The sequence below is a fragment of the Poromitra crassiceps genome (genome assembly GCF_964638095.1).
Source record: "Poromitra crassiceps genome assembly, chromosome: 4".
Classification (NCBI taxonomy): domain Eukaryota; kingdom Metazoa; phylum Chordata; class Actinopteri; order Beryciformes; family Melamphaidae; genus Poromitra; species Poromitra crassiceps.
This window is the reverse complement of record NC_139626.1, coordinates 7,430,325-7,449,801: the sequence shown is the minus strand read 5'-3', so window position 1 is coordinate 7,449,801 and position 19,477 is coordinate 7,430,325. Positions and strand designations below refer to the sequence as shown.

At 44.1% G+C, this 19,477-nt stretch overlaps 1 protein-coding gene across 1 annotated transcript; it reads left to right on the top strand.

The window, feature by feature from the left end:
- Nucleotides 1-5,455: 5,455 nt before the first annotated feature.
- LOC310775561 (ankyrin repeat and SOCS box protein 12-like) lies at nt 5,456-19,078 on the top strand (the record flags this gene model as incomplete). The annotated part of the gene is made up of 2 exons (XM_083635734.1): nt 5,456-6,024; nt 18,958-19,078. The coding sequence occupies 2 exons, from the start codon at nt 5,456-5,458 to the stop codon at nt 19,076-19,078; spliced, it is 690 nt and encodes a 229-aa protein (XP_083491860.1).
- Nucleotides 19,079-19,477: the final 399 nt, after the last annotated feature.

Sequence of the window (19,477 nt, the reverse complement as noted above, 5' to 3'; positions counted from 1 at the left end):
CCACCCATATTGACTGTCTCTGTTGCCCGTGGTGATGTAACTGCCGTGGTTTCCTGTTGTTTCCATTCGTACGGGGCCATTGTTGAAGCGTATATATGAGCTAACCCAAAGCAACCCAGATAGTATTCACTGTTTCCTATGGTTTTTTTGGGATGTGGTTTTGTCTGTTTGCAATTGTAGCAAAACAGTGATGGGCAGCAGGGGAAAGGGAAAGGGATGTTTGTGGGTGACTGTTCATATAGAGTCATGTCAAGGTAACCATGTTGAACAAAGATGTACCAGCATGAAGTATTGCTTTTAATATTTGATATATCCTGTCGTGTTGAATGTATACATACAAAAATATATCAAGAGAAGAGAAGTCGTCAACTGACATTGAAGATTTACCAGCATTGAGGGGAGCTGTTCTTCAGAATGTCAGGATCTCAATCAATCTGGTACCGCCTGAGGAAAAAGGAAACAATTGAAACATACTGCATATTTTAATGTATTTTAGTGGCCCGAATGAATTATTGAATTATTTAAGATATTAATTTATTTCATTTTTAAAATGAATTATTCAAGATCTGTATATAGCCTCAGAAGATGCACGCTGTAAACCTGTTGAGCTGTTTGTACTTCATTTCATCTTTCAGATTTACATGGAAGGATGTCCTTGTTTACATCCAATATAGGAATATAGCATATTGGTTATTAGTTTTAACATTTAGGTTACATGTGTCAACTATCTCTCTTTAGCCTCCTTTCCCCTGGCACTCCAAAATGCACGTCAGAAGTTAATATGCATGAATACAGTTAAAAATGCATAAATACAGTTTAAATATGTATGCATGGATAAAAGAAATAGGCTAAATAAGTATAAAAATGTACATGGATGATAAAATGTATAAATTAGAAGTCATACTGTTTACAGCTTTAAGAGTCAAAGTTTGGAGTTCATGCAAATGACCATAGTTTGTTCATACAAGGATTCAACATGTGTAGTCCATGCTTTGTAGCCTAATCTGTCCATCATTGGTTTTCTTTACTGTAAATGGAAGTTGTAAATCAAACAGCCAACCCAAGTCCAGTCTCAGGGTTGGGGGCGGGACTTAGTGGTGAGCTGAGTATTCAGAGAACAAGAGATATTTTACTTTTTAGCATTCCATTCATAACTCAAGGGTTTGACGACCAGTTATCCTGTGGTTTTGGACGTTGTGTTATCTACAATAGGTAAATACGAGTCTGTGTGTTGTTTTCTATGCTGTAACTGAATGTTAGACGTGTAAAAACGATGCTTTGTTGCTAATTAGCGTTTAGCCGTTAGCTTAGCTAAATCATTGCAGTCGAACTGTTACCTTTGCATTTGAAGCAATTGGTTAAGACAAGCTACTGCTACATCGCCATGAAATAGTGTTTGGACTTGTTGCTTAGCTGATATATTTGATTCAGGAGACGGACAGTGGTCACTGAGAGAGAGGCGGACCAGGAAAGCGCTGTTGGACCACATGTGGGTGTGCTGCTGTTGGACTGTCGCTGCTGTTTTTTCTGCCATTCTTCCGCCCATCCATTCCCCCCGTTTGCCATTCATCTGCCCCATCCATCATCTACCCCCCTACCTCCATGAACTACCCCCCTCTGATTAGTCCCTGGTGTCCGTGAGTACTGACTGCACCTGCCTTTTGTTTCACCTGCTTGTGTGAACAAGTGAAGCGGCCACTACAGTTTTCAGGCCTCCAAGCAACAGGTGTTTCATGGGTTTGTGTGTGTGTGTGTGTCTGTGTGTGTGTGAGTGTGGGCCCACAGTACATTTTGAGGTGTATTGTTTTCAAAGAGGTTATACATAATAGTAATTGGACATATACATTAGAGGTAACGGATAAATCGATAACAAAGAATTGGAATATAAATAGATAAATTAATAATTATTGTTGTTGTTTGTCAGTTGTCAAGATTATTTTATTTGCATTTGTTTTATATGTGATCCGAAGCACTTTTTTCTACATTTTGTTACCTAGAGTAATAAATCCCCACGTTTTGGGTTTATTGCAGTTAAAGCGTACTTGTTGTGTAATTCATATACAGTATATGTAATTCATATTTGGAGGCACCGGCAGTTTTTTTAGTTTTATGAATAAAGGTCCTTACACATCAAGAGCGATGCGAATATACGGCACGAAATTGTGATGCGAGTTTTGACCCACCTGTCAGTCACTTCGCGGCCTCGGACGGTTCACGCCTCTCGTGTCGTCCCTTAAAAAGTGATAATGTACACCTCGTCGTGCATTAACCCTTACTTAACGTTAGATAAACAAAACAAACTATCTGCTGTGAGGCGAACATTTCCACTTCAAACAACAATACACATGGGTCTAATAATGTAACACTAGTTTACATGCATATGCCGGTGAAGCTCCCTTCACCGGCACCATCCAATGAGCCAACATGTTTGCGTTTAAGGTGTTCACGCAGGGCCGTTGTGCTTCCATGCCATGCAAGATCGGCTTTGCACATTTTGCACGTAACAGACTTTTTATTTCCAGTTAATATGAAGTGCTCCCAAACTTGCGAAGTTTTGGGTCGAGCTGCTTCTCGTTCTCTGCCATTTTTCAACTTGTTTGTTGTTTACTGCGCGTGCGCAAGGCGAGTGACGTAGTCGGCTCCGCGACAGCGGGGCCAGGGAGTGACGTAGCCAGCACTGCGCCGCAGCAGCTGCGGTCAGCTGTTGTTAATATCAAAAAACAGATGGCTCTGCGGTCCAACTAATCGCGAGGCAACGAATCGATAATCAAATTCGTTGCCAAGGAATTTAATAGTTGATTTTAATCGATTTCATCGATTAGTTGTTGCAGCCCTAAAGTGGAGACAGACTCTCTCCTGCACTGCTACTACAGCGTGAAAGCAAGTGTGGAGATAGTCTGGCAAGTGAGACTATTGATGCTGAGACATAACAGTATGTCACAGTGCATAAACGTGAGGGCACACTAGAACCTCATGTACCTGACACGCAATCAATCGATACGCTATAGTAGACTATAAATATGCATGCCCTAGGCAAATTTACAAGCAGATTATTAATGGTGCAGACCAGCAGGGAGGGTATGACCCTATATACCTCTCTCCCTCTATGCTCATTACTGCCTGCTGAGAGCTAGAATGTCCCTTTAGGGCTCAGGCGATGGGGCACTAATAGCTGCTGTCTGGTGAGTGAGGGTGCTCTGCTGGGTAGAGCAGTCACCCACGCCCAGGGCACACCAAGCTCCAGACACTCATTCATTCACACAGAAACAACCCGTCCCACCAGTAGCAGCATCTGAAGTGGCTGTACTACATGCGATACAAAATGTCGAGATAATCATCAACACTACACAGTGCGGTGCCGTTGTCATGTCATATCACGCGCACACAATTCTGGAATTTTCATAGTCATGTAGTGTTCAATCAACTGAAAATAACTGGAAAGGACTTATACTGGACATTTTTTATAATAATAATACTAGTTTCTAGCAGTTTCTTTATAGGAGTGATTTGCAGAGACAAGGAAATAAGACAGAGGTAATAACATCAGACAAAATGACAGGAGAATTAAATGTAAATAAAAACAAAAGCCAAAAACCGTTTGAACAAAGCTGATAAATGGCAATAAAAGTCAAAACAATTAGAACAAAAGCCAATAAAACCAGAGCCAAAAACCGCGCCCCCCCCAAAAAATAAGCTTTTCTATGAAAGGTTTTACCAGTAAGCAGGGATTTAAAAGATTCCTATTGTAAAACTGCACCCGACGTGACGCTACAATGTGACAATAAATGTTTTAACTCGGCAGTCGACAGTTTGTTGGAGGTCAGGGTGGCCTTCAGATGTGTGTGTGTGTGTGTGTGTGTGTGTGTGTGTGTGTGTGTGTGTGTGTGTGTGTGTGTGTGTGTGTGTGTGTGTGTGTGTGTGTGTGGGGCGGGGGGGGTACAGCTTTGTCGTGTTCCCATCAGAAGCTGCTGTGTCTGAGATGTCAGGGTCGCTGCATGGTGTCTAGTTCGCCGCTCTCTCCAGTCCGTCACATCAGATGCCTGTTGTCGTGTTGACTTTGTGAAACTCAGCGACAGGACTTCTAAAAACTGTTGCTCCTCTCCTCTGTCATAGCAATGGCGCCGGCTTTGTGGTTGGATTTCTGTTGCTATTTCCTCCTCTGTCAGGCCACAATGCTCTCTCTCTCTCTCTCTCTCTCTCCCTCTCTCTCTCTCCATTGTATTGACTCTGTTCTCCAGACATAGTGTGACAGTGTGAATAGAATGGTGGTTGCGTGTATGCATTTATTTTGCCTTCAATTCCGACAGTGTGGGTTCAATTTCCAGCTTCTACCAAGAACATTTCCACTGAGTGAAGCTTTCATTTTCAGCTCGTTGTTTTTCCTATTTTATCTATGACGAAAACTTTCCCAACCAAGTTGTTTTAGTTGACTAAACTGAACCATAATAGTGTTACGGTGCGGGCTTTCAATGTGTTTCTCTATTCTATCAAACTTCGTTTTAGTCTCTAGGGCAGAGCCTATATAGAAGTCGCGACATCTCCATTCACTCCAATGGACCAGTTTTTTACTCTCAAGAGTTCCAGGAAGTAAGGTCCTGCATTAAGCAGCACTGTTGAGTTGCAGCACGAACAGAACCATCGCCAAGGCAACGATAGAACATGCAGAACCTCTCAACAGAATCCGTTTCAGAGAAAAACATGAGGACCTTATTAAGGATGACTTGGCCCTCTTACAGTCAAGAGTCAAAATACCTGACCACGAGGATGAAACCACCAAAATATTTGGCATCACTGATGACATCACTGATGGCATCATCACTGATGACATAATCACTGGTGACATCACCACTGATGACATCATCACGTTATCCCTTCCTGACTGAATGAATGTATGACTCACCCCAAAAAGCCTTCTCTTGACCACTTGCTGCGCACGTGGTAAAAAGAAATAAGGCGTGGCTGATGATGTCACAAATAAATCACTGATGATGTCACAGATGATCTCATCAGTGATGTCACTCGAGCAATAGACCCTTCTCACGGGCGCCATTTTGTGTCGAAAAGGCAGGGTAAACACAGGTGCAAGCAAAACACTAATGAGGGTTTCCAACTTCCATGATTGGAATGTGGAAACCCTCATTAGTGTTTTGCTTGCACCTGTGTTTATTCTGCCTTTTCGACACAAAATGGCCCCCGTGAAAATGGTCTATTGCAATGTCATTCAGTGATGTAACTCGAGCATAGTGATGTCATCAGTGAGTGATGTCAACAGTGAGTGATGTCATCGGTGATGTCACTCGAGCAATTGTGATCAGTCTGTTATTACATTGTCATGATGTAATAATGTTATGATGTCATGTTATGATGTCATACTGTCAAACCACATTCAGTCCCTTCATAATAACTTTTGGTTTTTTTGAGACAGTCGGTGTGGCACAGTGACAGATCTGAAGGAATGGCTGCTCGAGCAGGACATGGTGACAGGCGGCTCCATGATGCCGCTGAGGCAGGAGACCTGGACAAACTGAGGAGCCTGCTGCAGGAAGAGCGCTTCAGAAGGCAGATCAATGAGCAGTGTTTTTGTGGGTGTTGGTGGACCCCTCTGGGGCAGGCAGCCTCGCTGGGTCATGCTGCCTGTGTGGACTACCTGATCACCCAGGGAGCACAGGTAGACCTAGCTGATGACGATGACTACACGCCTCTCTCCTGTGCCGTGTACTGCGGTCACCTGGACTGTGTCCGGATCCTCCGGGAAGCCGGGGCCGACCCCAACAGAAGCATACGTGGCACATTCACCCCGGTCTACTGGGCTGCCCTGTATGGAAGGCTGGACATACTGCAGGAACTCATCAGGTTCCGTGCTGTTCCTGTTGGCATGGACACTGTTCACACCCTCGAGATGTCTCCTCTCTACATCAGTGCTGAACGCAAGCACCTGGACTGCTTCCGCCTGCTGCTCCAGGCCACTGGCGTTCTGACCCGTGATGTGGCTTCTCTCCTGCTGCAGGTGGTGCTGTGTAACAGGTGCAACATGGCCTTCGTCCAGCTGCTGCTGGACCACGGCGCCGACCCGGCCCTGGTGACCACAGAGCAGGCACAGCTGGAGGAGAGGGCGGATCCCGAGGCTCTCAGGGTCTTTCTGGAGGCCAAGAGATGTCCTCGCAGTCTGGCCCACTTGTGTCGGATCCGGATCCGCCGAGCGCTGGGCACACCTCGCCTGAACCAAGTCCACTCCCTACCACTAACACAAGTGATGAAGGACTATGTGCTCCACCAAAACTGACTTGAAGGACTGTCAGTTTATTTATTTTCCTTTTCTAGATTTAGTTCTTCAGTGACTGTGTTTCAAACATCCAGGACCAGAGATTAAATACCATCAGCATACACCTCCTGTAACCAATCCTACTACTATAATTGGAGAGCTGTGTGTCCGTGTGTGCTCGGTTCATCATCTCCAGAGTCCCCACCCCAGAATATGACGTGAGGTTCAGTGAGCTTTGCAAAAATACTTTTTACTTTTATACTTGATTACATTTCAGAGCCTGACATCTTTTACTTTTACTTGATTAAACAAGTTGAATCAGTACTTCTACTTTTACCAGAGGCTTTATTTAGACAAGTAACTGTACTTCTACTTAAGTAAAGAATGTGTGTACTTTTCCCATCTCTGCGTATTGTGCTAAGGCTTGGTGGCTATGACTGACAGTTAAACTATAAACCAATGACTGCTCATGACTGACATAACCTTAAATTAATTAACGACATATGATCGTCAGTTAAACTAACCAATGAGGGCTCATAAATGACGTCAACAGATTTTACCGTAACAAATAAGCTACCATTGGCCTTTAGGTGAAAACGGCGTGTCCAATTCATGTTTTTGTGGATCCAATTTGTTTTGGAAGAACGTAATGTTCACATACTTGGTGCCCACAACATGTAATCTGCGTTTGACTTTGTGCTCATTTTACATCATTTTATGAGAGCACTGCTTGGAAAACATGGTTTGAAAACGCAAGATGTTCCAACCAACAGACCAAGATGGTCACTAACACATGGAGTCTGCATGAGGAGATGTACGGACATCTGGATGGCTCCTTCTGCTCACTTGCCACTCGACAGCGGGGAGCTTGGATACCGACTGTCCACAAAGTGCTCTGCCGGGGGGAGTTTCTATCAACAAGAAAATCCAATTCGCTCTCGCAGCTCAAACATTCTGGCCAGGGCCCTTCCCTCTCGAGAGCAATTTAACTTCTGTGTGTAGTAGAGGAAGTCATTTGTATTCTGAGCCCATCTCTTAAACTGGCATATGTGTTGAATGGGTTCACTTTGATATGATTTACAAATTTAATCACATCATTCAATTCTGTGAACTCAGGGGGACTATTTCAGCTGCCCAGAGTCTCTCTGTGTATTCCTCACACAGTAACTTTCAGACCTGGCTGGCTGGTGAAACCAGTCATTTCTCCAGCTCCATCTATACAGACTGGACACAGAACAACTGACATTGTTTGCCTGTTGTTGACATTGACGGGACGCATAACCCGATGGAAATCATCTTGAAAAAATATTTTCCACGCACACAAACGGCATTATCCATTATCTGTTGACTCATCAATTTGCAATGGGTACCGGTACCACAGAGATAATCTCTCTCAGTTGCTCGAAAAACTGTTGCTCAACAATTTTAGGCGATGTCATCTATTCTCCTGAGGATTTTTTATTTTATTTATTTCGCTGCTGTCTGTCCCAACAGCTTGTGACATAATGTCTTTGGTGGCAGGAAGAACTAACTCCTTGCCAATAGTCAATGGTTTCTTTGGTTTAACAATGCGGTTAGCCACAAGGAATGAAGCATGAAGAGCTGCTACATGTTGGCTCTGATCCCTAGCTGCAGAGTGTCTCGTTGACTTACCAGCTGGAGCAGGGTGTTTTGGTCTGTAGGTGGCGCAGTAGTTTGGATGGCGTCGTGGCGTGGCTTTATTTGATTGTTGTGCCACGGACCGCACAATGTGGCTGCGAGCAATGAAGCCACTTCATAAATGCCACAGTCTGTATTTGATGTTGGAGTTAACGGTCTCTGTTTTCTCACGTTCCTCTTTGTGCTGGCCAACTCTAACCTGACACTGCCACATGGGGGGGGGGGGTATTGTGCGTATCTTGTGAACACAATACCGCCCCCCTCTGGCAGCGTCAGGTAAGGCCAAGTGGGGCCCAACAACCTTTGTTTACAGAACACATCATTTTGAGGTTGAAGTTTTTGTTTGAGAGATTCTGACTGGGCAGCTTTTCATAAACTACATACAGTTGGGTTCTCTTAGAATCGAAATCGTATATTTATCTGCTGTGCTGTATGTAATTGTATAATTTTGGTTGTAAAACTCTGAGACGCGGACCAGAAGCCACATTAATATTAGAATTGAAGTAGTTGTGTTTTGCTGAGTCGCATTAGTGCAATCTTTCTTCCTCTTCCTGTGTCTGGTGTAGGGTGTGTTGACAGCCTTGGCACAATAACGACTGATTCAGCGACTATTGTGCATATATGTGGGGTAGCTGGGTAGGCAGAATTATTATGAGTTTCTTCCACCATCTGGAGAGATATAGACAGGGAGGGAACGCAGATCATGTGTATAATATGCAGAGATGGGAAGTAACTAAGTACAAATACTTTGTTACTCTACTTACGTAGGATTTTCAGGTATCTGTACTTTACTGAGTATTTATTTTTCTGACATTTTTTTTTTACTTTTACTCCCTACATTTTAACGGAAATATCTGTACTTTCTACTCCTCTGACAATATGTTAGGGCAAGATCAACATAGACATGTAATCGGGTTACAGTAAGGTGTGTTCACAATCACAACTGTGTGTGAAATACTCATTTGTTCTGTTGAACTATTCTGTTGGTAAATATTTGTCTGGTAAAATGGCAGGATTATGGAATGGCTTTGCAGTCGTATTTATTATTTTTGGTTTCTCATCCCTGCTTTTTCTTATCGTATTCATTCAGGCGTACAATACACTGATACCAACGAGACTGATTGCCAAGTCCTACAATGCCTGCTGCTGCAGTAGGCTATATTCTAAGTTTTCCTGCTTTTATTGACATGGAAAATAAATGGGTGTTATTATTTGCTGATCTGCCTCTGTGAGAGGGCGGACAGCGTTAGATTTACTGCGGTCGGCGCTGTATTACTCCACACAGCATAGCAGCACACAGAGTTGAACTCTGACAGATACATATTGTTGGTGTCCAGCAAATAAAACAACCCTATCTGCACTTTTGCCTTTACAGTCGCAGGGTTTCTCCTTGCTCAGAATGGGCCCGGGGAGGAGGTGACCATGCACGACAGGAAGTCAACAGTAAGGTCCACTCATGCTTACTGTCGCGCATAGTCACCCCCATAAGGCTTGCATGATGGGACTGACGATGCAAGGCTTTGGGGGATGATAAAGTCGATCATGCTTAGTGCTGAATGTGCATAAATTTGACATTTGGGTTATTGCAGAGCCGTGTATATAGAAGAGTCGCGACATCTCCATTCACTCCAATGGACCAGTTTTTTACTCTCAAGAGTTCCAGGAAGTAAGGTCCTGGATTAAGCAGCACTGTCGTCGAGTTGCAGCAAAATGGACAGTTTGTGTTGTACTTTGAAAGTTGTTGGGGGGGTTTTTAGAATCAAATTGTACATTATCAGCTTTAGCATTCAAAAGTAGCGCGAGACCCCTTCCTGGCTGTTCTGTCATTGGCTAATGAGTCACGGATTTTGGTCCTCCGCTGACGCCACTCTCTCTCTAGAGGACACTAGGTTAGTGTATAGTAGGCCTATACAGTAGTCAGGGTTATCCTGAACATATCATTGCCAGAAATGATGGAGAAATGTGTTTTCACAGCACCCCAAGTTTCACACATAGTCATTTCAACATGCAAATGTGAGACTTTATCGTTGAAATTCTCTAAAATGATATGGTAAAATGCTTGATTTGAGTTAATATGCATTCAGGGGTTGTTCTGAACTCAAACATTCAAATCATTGTCAGGATTCTTTTGGCCTCGAGCCTTTTTGGGGGAGTAGCTAAAACAACTTTAGGGGGGGCGCCAAAAATCCCTCTATGCATTTATACAGAAAATATTTCCTGATCTGAGGCAGGGGGTACAAACCAAGTTGTCGTGTCTTCGTACAGCATTTCTAAAATAAAAAAGACAACAAATATACTCTTGAGTTCAACTTTATTTACTCAACCTTTTGCAATAAATTATTTTGGAAAAGCGTCACCCAACTTCTCCTGGTCGGTGGCCATTACCCGCACAACAAATTAGTATACGCTGCTCTTTTACACTTGCACACAGAAGCCAATCAGCAGTCAAGTACACTTACCACTGGACCTACCTTAACACAGCCAGCACAATTACAAATAACTTCATACACGTGTTACACATGGTCCATACATGGCAGAAGTAAGGTTATTTACTTTTTTTTTTAAATGCTGATAGTTTGAAAGAACAGACTCTTTTTGTACAAAAGAGAACATTGTGACATGATTTTTTTGCCATCTAGCTAAAAGGATGAGAGGATGTGCAGTTTCAACTAGATTATTTTGATTGAAAAATAAAGTGCAGAAACAAAGTAAAGCCAGATTACGCTTCTCTGCTTCTCTCTGGTTTGCTTTATCTCTGACTACTGCTGCCAATGGCATCACAGTTGGCCAGTAGTTGCTGGATGATGCTTTGCTCAGTCAAAGCCTAGAACATCTGTACTTGTGTCATTCTTAAGTCAAAACCTATTTAAGCAAAAGCAAAGCATTTCCAAATTGTACAAGAAAAAAAAAAATCCTCAATTTACGTAACCAGATTTGTTATCCGCTCTTGCAAATTCCAAATTATAATATTCCAATACAGGTTCTCTATATTCCCTCCCCAAAAAGTAGAAATGTTGGATGTGGGAGGTTTCCACATGACCTTATGGATCATGGGACACATTTGGAGTAGTTAAATGGATGATTCTGAGCTTGTTGAACGCTGTAAATATAATGTAATATACTCAGCGTGCACATTATGTTCATCTGGCACAGCAATCTCTACGCATAATGGATGCTTGACCAAGCACGCGTACACGCACGCACACATGAACACACCTTCAACATGGTTATGAAAATCCCTTTATAGAAAGAGAATATAAATACTGCACTTGATATAAAACAATTAAACCACAAAGCACATACTTGTTGGAAAGAACCAGAGATGGGAAGTAACTAAGTACAAATACTTTGTTACTGTACTTAAGTAGGATTTTCGTACTTTACTGAGTATTTGTCTATCTTTTTAGGACAAAGTCATTTTAGTTCCGTGTTTTAGTTCCGTGTAGAGTGCTTTGCGGTTCCTTTACCTCAGTGGAAGTACTTACTGGTGTAAAATGTACTTAAAAAATAAAAACACCTAATTTAAAATAGAAAGTTGAATGTTGTGTTGTGATTTTAAAATTTTGATTTAAATCATCATCATCATCATCATCATCATCATAATTAAAATAGCCTAAGTTGGAGGGCGGTGGTTAGTCACGATTTTGCGGGCTGTGTCTGTTTGTGACATCATCAGTGATGTCATAGGGACTATGATGTCATCAGTGATGTCACTTGAGCAATTGTGATGTGATCAGTGATGTCACTTGAGCAATTGTGATGTCTTCTGTGATGTCATAAATCCTTGTCATCAGTGATGTCACTTGAGCAATTGTGAATTTGTGATGTCTTCTGTGATGTCATAAATCCTTCCTGGCTGAGGCTATAAGTGGTGGAAGACGCAAAGCAAAGTCGCTGCTCGCGTACCATAATTTCCCTCCAAAAAGGATAATTTTGACCCTCAGGTACGATAATTCAACATTTCCCACCTGGCACCTGGTTTGAGACACAGCGTACAAGTTGGTGTGATACAGTGACAGATCTGACGGAATGGCTGTTCGAGCAGGGTATGGCGTCAGGCTTCTCTATGATGCCGTATGTGCAGGAGACCTGGACAAACTGAGGAGCCTGTTGGAGGAAGAGCGCTTCAGAAGGCAAATCAATGAGCAGGGTTTTTGTGAGTCTTGGTGGACCCCTCTGGTGCTCGCAGCCTCGCAGGGTCATGCTGCCTGTGTGGACTACTTGATCACCCACGGAGCACAGGTAGACCTAGCTGATGAGGATAACTGGACGCCTCTCTCCTGTGCTGTGTGCTGCGCTCACCTGGACTGTGTCCGGATCCTCCTGGAAGCCGGGGCCGACCCCAACAGAAGCATATGTGGCTCATTCACCCCTCTCTACATCAGCACTAAATTCAACCGCCTGGACTGCTTCCGCCTGCTGCTGCAGGCCGCTGGCGTTCTGACCCGTGATGTGGCGTCTCTCCTGCTGCAGGTGGTGCTGCATAACAGGTGCAACACGGCCTTCGTCCAGCTGCTGCTGGACCACGGCGCCGACCCGGCCCTGGTGACCACAGAGCAGGCACAGCTGGAGGAGAGGGCGGATCCCGAGGCTCTCAGGGTCTTTCTGGAGGCCAAGAGATGTCCTCACAGTCTGGCCCCACGTGTGTCGGATCCGGATCCGCCAAGTGCTGGGAACCCATCGCCTGATCCAAGTCCACTCCCTACCACTAACACAAGTGATGAAGGACTTTGTGCTCCACCAAAACTGATTTGAAGCTTGGGAATCAGTTTATTTATTTTCATTTCCTAGATTTAGTTCTTCAGTCACTGTGTATCAAACAAATCCAGGACCAGAGATTATATACCATCAGCATACACCACCTGTAGTCAATCCTACTACTTGGAGGGCGTCTCCAGAGTCCCCACCCCAGAAATTCTGTTTATCTTAATATGACATGAGGTTCAGTTAGCTTTGCACAGAAACTGCCGGGAGAAATACCTTTTTACTTTTATACTTGATTTAGTTGATTACATTTCAGAGCCTGTAATGTTTTACTTTTACTTGATTAAACAAGTTGAGTCAGTACTTCTACTTTTACCAGAGTCTTTATTTAAACAAGTAACTGTACTTCTACTTGAGTAAAGAATGCATGTACCTTTCCCATCTCTGGAAAGGACAATAGCTAGGTTTCATCATCCAGAATGGATTGTTGGTAAACGATCTACTGGTAGAAAAATAAGCAGCACTATCCCCACTATCATAATTACACCAACCACAGAAAACAGCAGACGGCACTAACACTCTTATCAGTGTACTAGTTACTGTCAGTTCTCCATAAGATGCATAGGATCCCAACTGCAGAATAGTTAAATTCACATGAGCAAATTCATCTTGTTCTCTGGAAGATTTCAGATATAGATTTCAGACTTGACTGTTGAACTCTGCTTGAGGGCTTTTACATCAATAACATACAACACAAACACACGTCTCTGTTTCATTCCTCTCTTTGAAGATGCACGAACCACGCATACACACGATCTTCTTTTATTATCTCAAAATTATTTTAAGTACTATTTCGCCAACTTGTCATTTATCGTTGCTATAATCCTTGATTCCTTGATGCGTCTTGTTGTCATGTTTAATCATCGCTCAGTTCAGTTGTGTCTTTGCTTATCATCTTCATTTGGTTTTGTTTGGTTGATTTATGTTTTTATTTTGAGGTAAGATGTTTTCATGTGCGGCTTTGATTTTCTTTTGGAAATGTGATTTTTAATGTGTGTGGGGTTTTTTCTTCATTTTTTTAGGTCCCTCCCCCACGCTTGTTTTATCACCTCTTTCAACACTTTCGAAGAGAGTATGTACTTATACCCCCTAACCCCCCCCCCCCCCCCCCCCCCCACACACACACACACACACACACACACACACACACACACACACACACAAGAGTGGAATCCATACGCCTTCAGTTTGAATTACGATCAGCCAGAGTCAGCCAGGTGTAAATAATGTGTCCAGTGTGTTCGCTTTGTAAGCGAAGTCTCCGCACACAGAGTAACAAACATCGTCAGGATAGGCTGAACAGTTTGCCTACATTCATTGTCTAGGAGGAGCGAGTAACTACATGCACGCAGCATGAGGGGATAGATAGATATAATAATAATAATAATAATAATAATAATAATAATAATAATAATTCATTTATTTTATAAAGCACTTTTCAATGACCCAAAGACGCTGACAGTAAGAGTACATAGAAAACAAGATAACAACAGGCAACAGATACAAGTAACACATGGATCAGGGATCTATGGAAACAGAGGGGAGGGAGGGAGTGTGTGGGAGGGACAGGGGCCAGACAGAAGAGAGGGAGGGGGGGGGGAAAGGGGAGGTGGCGAGGTAGGAAGGGTAGGGGAGGTTTGTAAGCTTGGGAGAACAGGTCGGTTTTGAGTGGGGATTTAAAAGTGTTGGAGTGAAGGTGAGTCTCTGATAGGCTGGGGGAGGGAGGGAGTTCCAAAGTCGGGGTGCAGCTCTCGAGAATGCTCGATCTCCAAAGCTTTTCAGTTTGGATGGTGGAACAGTGAGATGGCGATGCGAACCAGGCCCGCACTGCGACGAGAACAGTTGACAAATGTTGATTTGATATTAGTCAAATATACGCACAGTTGCGGAATGGGAACCAATCACATTAGGACAGAGTTCTCATAGTTAGTACTATTAGTAAGGGAAGACAAAAAGCGGTTTATCTCGAGAACGGATCTGATCGACTTCAAACGTGGGGAGTGCGCTGCTGGGAACCTGACGGAGTGCGCTGCTGGGAACCTGACAGGAGTGCGCTGCTGGGAACATGATGGAGTGCGCTGATGCATTTTGGACAGGCGCACAGTCATAGCGACACCTACTACTACTACTACACAGTGTCAAAACACACCTCTTTTCCATGATGGCATTTCCACATGAGTTAGTTCAGTTTAGTTCAACCATCCCTGTTGTTTGTTTTTTGTTTTTTCTATCTGTATCCAACTCTTGTGAAGCGACCTTGGGTTTCATGAAAGGCGCTTTATAAATTAAAGTTATTATTATTATTATATTACTATACTGGCAACACAAAAAGCTGTTTATCTTGAGCAGGGGCGTAGGCAGAAATTAAATTATGGGTGGGCCTGGATAAAATTGGGTGGGCCTGGACAAAATTGGTGGGGCAATTGCATGACGAAATTTTGCACGGAACGCGCGCAAAATTCCTAGATGTCATGAAGTTGTCATGCATTAGACTCTGGAGATGATGTGCCCTGCGTTTTTAAGCTACAAAACCATTGGCTAGCAAGGCAGCAGCAAGTTTGCCTCTAGAAAACAACCAATTAAAAAAAAAAATTTGGGTGGGCCAGGGCAAGAAGTGGGTGGGCCTGTGCCTACCCAGGCCCACCCGTAGATACGCCCCTGATCTTGAGACTTCACACTTGGTGGGTGCGCTGCTGGGAACCCAAGAAAGTATAATGTTGAATTTTGTGCAATTTGACGAATTGAGGGGGGGCGTTGCAAGCAGGGGGGAGGAGGGGGGGGGGTGAAGAGTGGGAGAGCACATGAGAGCATGATGGGGGGGGGGGGGGGGGTGAAGAGTGGGAGAGCACATGAGAGCATCATGGGGGAATCCTTCAGCAAATCGTCCTGACCTTCTGTTTTTCTAGGTTTATTAGCAACTTCTTCCCATTGCTGGTAATGACTTAAAATCTCAATATGTTTGCCCAACTGTGAAAATAGTTCTTTCAAAATGTTTGTGTGTCGTGTTTTTAATTTCTTGATTTCCTGACGAAGCAGCTGTACATTCTAATGTGCAAAAGTATGAATAAGTACTTTGTTAAAAAAAAAGACAGTTAATTAGCTAAGCAAGCCAGACATCCCCATCATGAACTGCAGGTTAGTCTGCATAAAGATACCAGTTATATCTCAGCAGGTCACCAGGGATTAGCACCAAAGCATTGCACAACATGAACGCATGATCCACAAAGCATCTTTATCTGCTGCTTATGTAATGGGAAATGCAGTTGACCCGTAAGAGCATTTGTTGGATAACTCCTGCACTTTAACTTGACCTTAAGTGACTCCTGTGTCATCTGTTACTGAAGCCATCATGATTGCCTTTACCTATGTGATCTTTAGATGTTGCATCTCAGCTTTAGCAGATGCATTAAGCTGGTTTTTGCTCGATGGCCTTGCTTGCAAAACTCTTAAGGGATTCGCTACGGTTCAACGTAAGATCAGATATTCATGAGAAATGGATGGATCTGATGCCACGATGAATTAAATGGACGTCGACACAACAGAAACATAAATTATACTATTACTGAGGGTTCCCACGTGGCTAGTATCGCTGCCTTCAATAGATAAATTAAGGAACCCGCAATGAGCGCCTGTGCTGCACACGTGTTTAATAATTGCCACAGGTAAACAGACATGATGCGTTCCCTGTTGACTAGATCAGATCAGCACTTTCAAAGCAGGCTTGGGCACATGCCAACAGTGTCACCTCACATTGGAATGATGGACGACATGGATCTGACGCAGGCCCGTCTTGTTGTCCATTTCTGTGATTTGTTGCTCTCATTTTTTGTCCCCCGGTTCGACATAGAGTGGATGGCTATTTAATATTTAATGTGCAGGCCGGGAGTAGTAGCCACTGGCATCCCGGAGGCGAGCCGCACCCCTTTCCTCTCAGTCACTTCCTGGTGCTGCTGCTGACTTGGCAGGATGTCCTGAGCCATTTAGCCAGTCGATTACCGCTAAAGAGCTCTCCAGTCCACAACATACACTGTGTCTCGCCGCACACTCACTAACACAGCAACACAGAGGTCAACTTCATACACATACACAAGTGGGCAGACAGAACGACACACACGCACACACACGCACACACACACACACACACACACACACACACACACACACAGGTCCTCAATTCCAGGGGTTCCCAACCTTTTTTGTGCCAAGGACCGGTAGATACATGGAAAAAAAAATTGCGGACCGGTTGTCAATTTTAATGGTTTTAGTTACATATATATTTACTCACCAGGTGGCGACAAAGGGTAAATAACAGCCTTTTGTGTTGTACTGTATGTAGCCTACAGTATTGTATGTTTTTGTTTGAACTACAAACATAAATAAACGTCAACTTGAAAACTATGTTTCAACTACTACACACAGCCTATAATATTATAGCCTATGTTTATTTTTATTTTTATTTATTTTTTATTTTTTTTACCGGCTTGCGGCCCGGTACCGAATGCGTTGCGGCCCGGTACCGGTCCGCGGCCCGGTGGTTGGGGACCACTGCTCTATTCAACAACGAGAGATCAAAGATCACATGTGATGTCTTTTCTGTAGGTGGCGCTCTTTTCTTTGTCTGTGCAGCCTTGTTGGCTTCAGTCCGGATATAAGACGTTCCAACTCGTCTTATATCCCCGCTTTGTCATGTGCCTTGTGCATCGGCTGTAACGTGCCCCGCCCCTAACGTGCCCCGCCCCTTGTGCCTTTTATGGAAGGCGGCACGGGCGGACCGTTAAAAAGCACTCTGCACCTGCTGGGTTCAGACAAAGGTCAACTACGCCGTCGGGCTCGTCATCCAGCTCAACGATGAGGGGACCCTCTCTCTCCCTGGTTTTGGGTTAGGGGCTTGGTTGGGACCCTAACCCTAAGCCCCCCACCATATCCAGACCCTAACCCTAAGACCACCTACCCAATGCCTAACCATAACCCTGCTCCCTATGCCTAACCATAACCCTAAGACCACCTACCCAATGCCTAACCATAACCCTGCTCCCTATGCCTAACCATAACCCTAAGACCACCTACCCAATGCCTAACCATAACCCTGCTCCCTATGCCTAACCATAACCCTAAGACCACCTACCCAATGTCTAACCATAACCCTTTTCCCTATGCCTAACCATAACCATAAGACCACCTACCCAATGTCTAACGATAACCCTTCTCCCTATGCCTAACCATAACCGTAAGACCACCTACCCAATGCCTGAAGCCAACCTGTGGAGCCCCAGGGCGTAAATCGTGCGCTGCCTTGACCCCACAGCCCCACGGTGCTGGGGTGCGTGGGGGGCCATGTTACCTCCTCCAACGCACAAGGCGAGCGCCAAAGTGGGGATATAAGACGAGTTTCGGAGTGAGAACATTTATTCTATTTACTCCACCCAAAAATATAAAACGCATCACTTCCCACCCGACACCTACTGTATATGAATGTTATATCAGTGGGCGATAGAGAGCAGAAAAACAGACATTTATCTATACGGAAACGTTGCACATATTCTTCATACTATATGGGTGCATATGAGGGCACTGAGTCAGAAAACATAATGATCACCTGCTCTCTCTCTCTCTCTCTCACACACACACACACACATGCACGCATGCATGCACACACACAGACACACACACACACACACACACACACACACACACACACACACACACACACACACACACACACAGAATAATACGGGTATCTACCTGAGCCTCATATCTGACAAGGGTCACTTGGTGATATTGGGCAATAAAAACAAGGGGTTTGTGTTGAGCTGCGGATCAGAGAAGCGTTGCATCTTCTCGCGTTCCTCTCCCCGGAGTCGTCTGTGTACGTCCGGTAGTGCCAACAAAACCAATAACACACAGTTGGAAATATCAATGTGGGCTTTGCTCAGAAAAGAAGCCATATTGAAGAACAACAGGACAGCGGGTGAGTGACACCGCTTTTAATGAATTGGAAGATTCCACCTTTCCAGGCGGCAGCCGTGAAGCTTAGGAGTGAAAATGTCTTTGATTTGGGAGCAGCTGGCGTTTCCTGCGTTGGTTCTTCTGGTGGCTGCTGGTCTCAGGAACATGCGGCGTGGTGAGGCGAGGAGGGCCTTTGAATGAGGCCTCCAGCGGTGAGGATGAAATGGCCAGCAGAGGAACACAGCAACACGTTCTCCTCTCATTACACACAGCAGAGGAACACAGCAACACGTTCTCCTCTCATTACACACACATACTGACTACAGATCCTACTCGGAGGCCTGCCAGACCCTCAGCATCCAGCCTCTGCAGAAGAGACGTGAATTTTGCACCCAAACTCCAAAGTTCCACATCATTTTCAAGATGGCTCCCGCCGACGGGTGCTGAGAGAGAAGGAGCAAGGACAAGACAAGGACAAGACCAGGAGGACGCTTGAGAGAGATCAGGTGCAAAAAGACGCCTATACCCTCCATGGTCAGATTGCTGAATGGACACAAATAAGAGCAATTCTGTGTTACTGTGTTTACAGTTTTACTGTCCTTTTTAGATCTTCAATTGATTTAATATAAGAAACTGTATGTATAGTACACTGCAATTCAGTTTTCTCATTTTAAACGGCCAGAGTGCATATGAGTGACACGTGTATTTTAATGTGTAAATAAAGGACAATAAATGCATACACTATGCAAACTGCTCACTGCATATATACATTATCTATGCAAAGTGCTCAGTCATTACACACATACATTATCTATGCAAACTTCTCATTACAGACATACATTATCT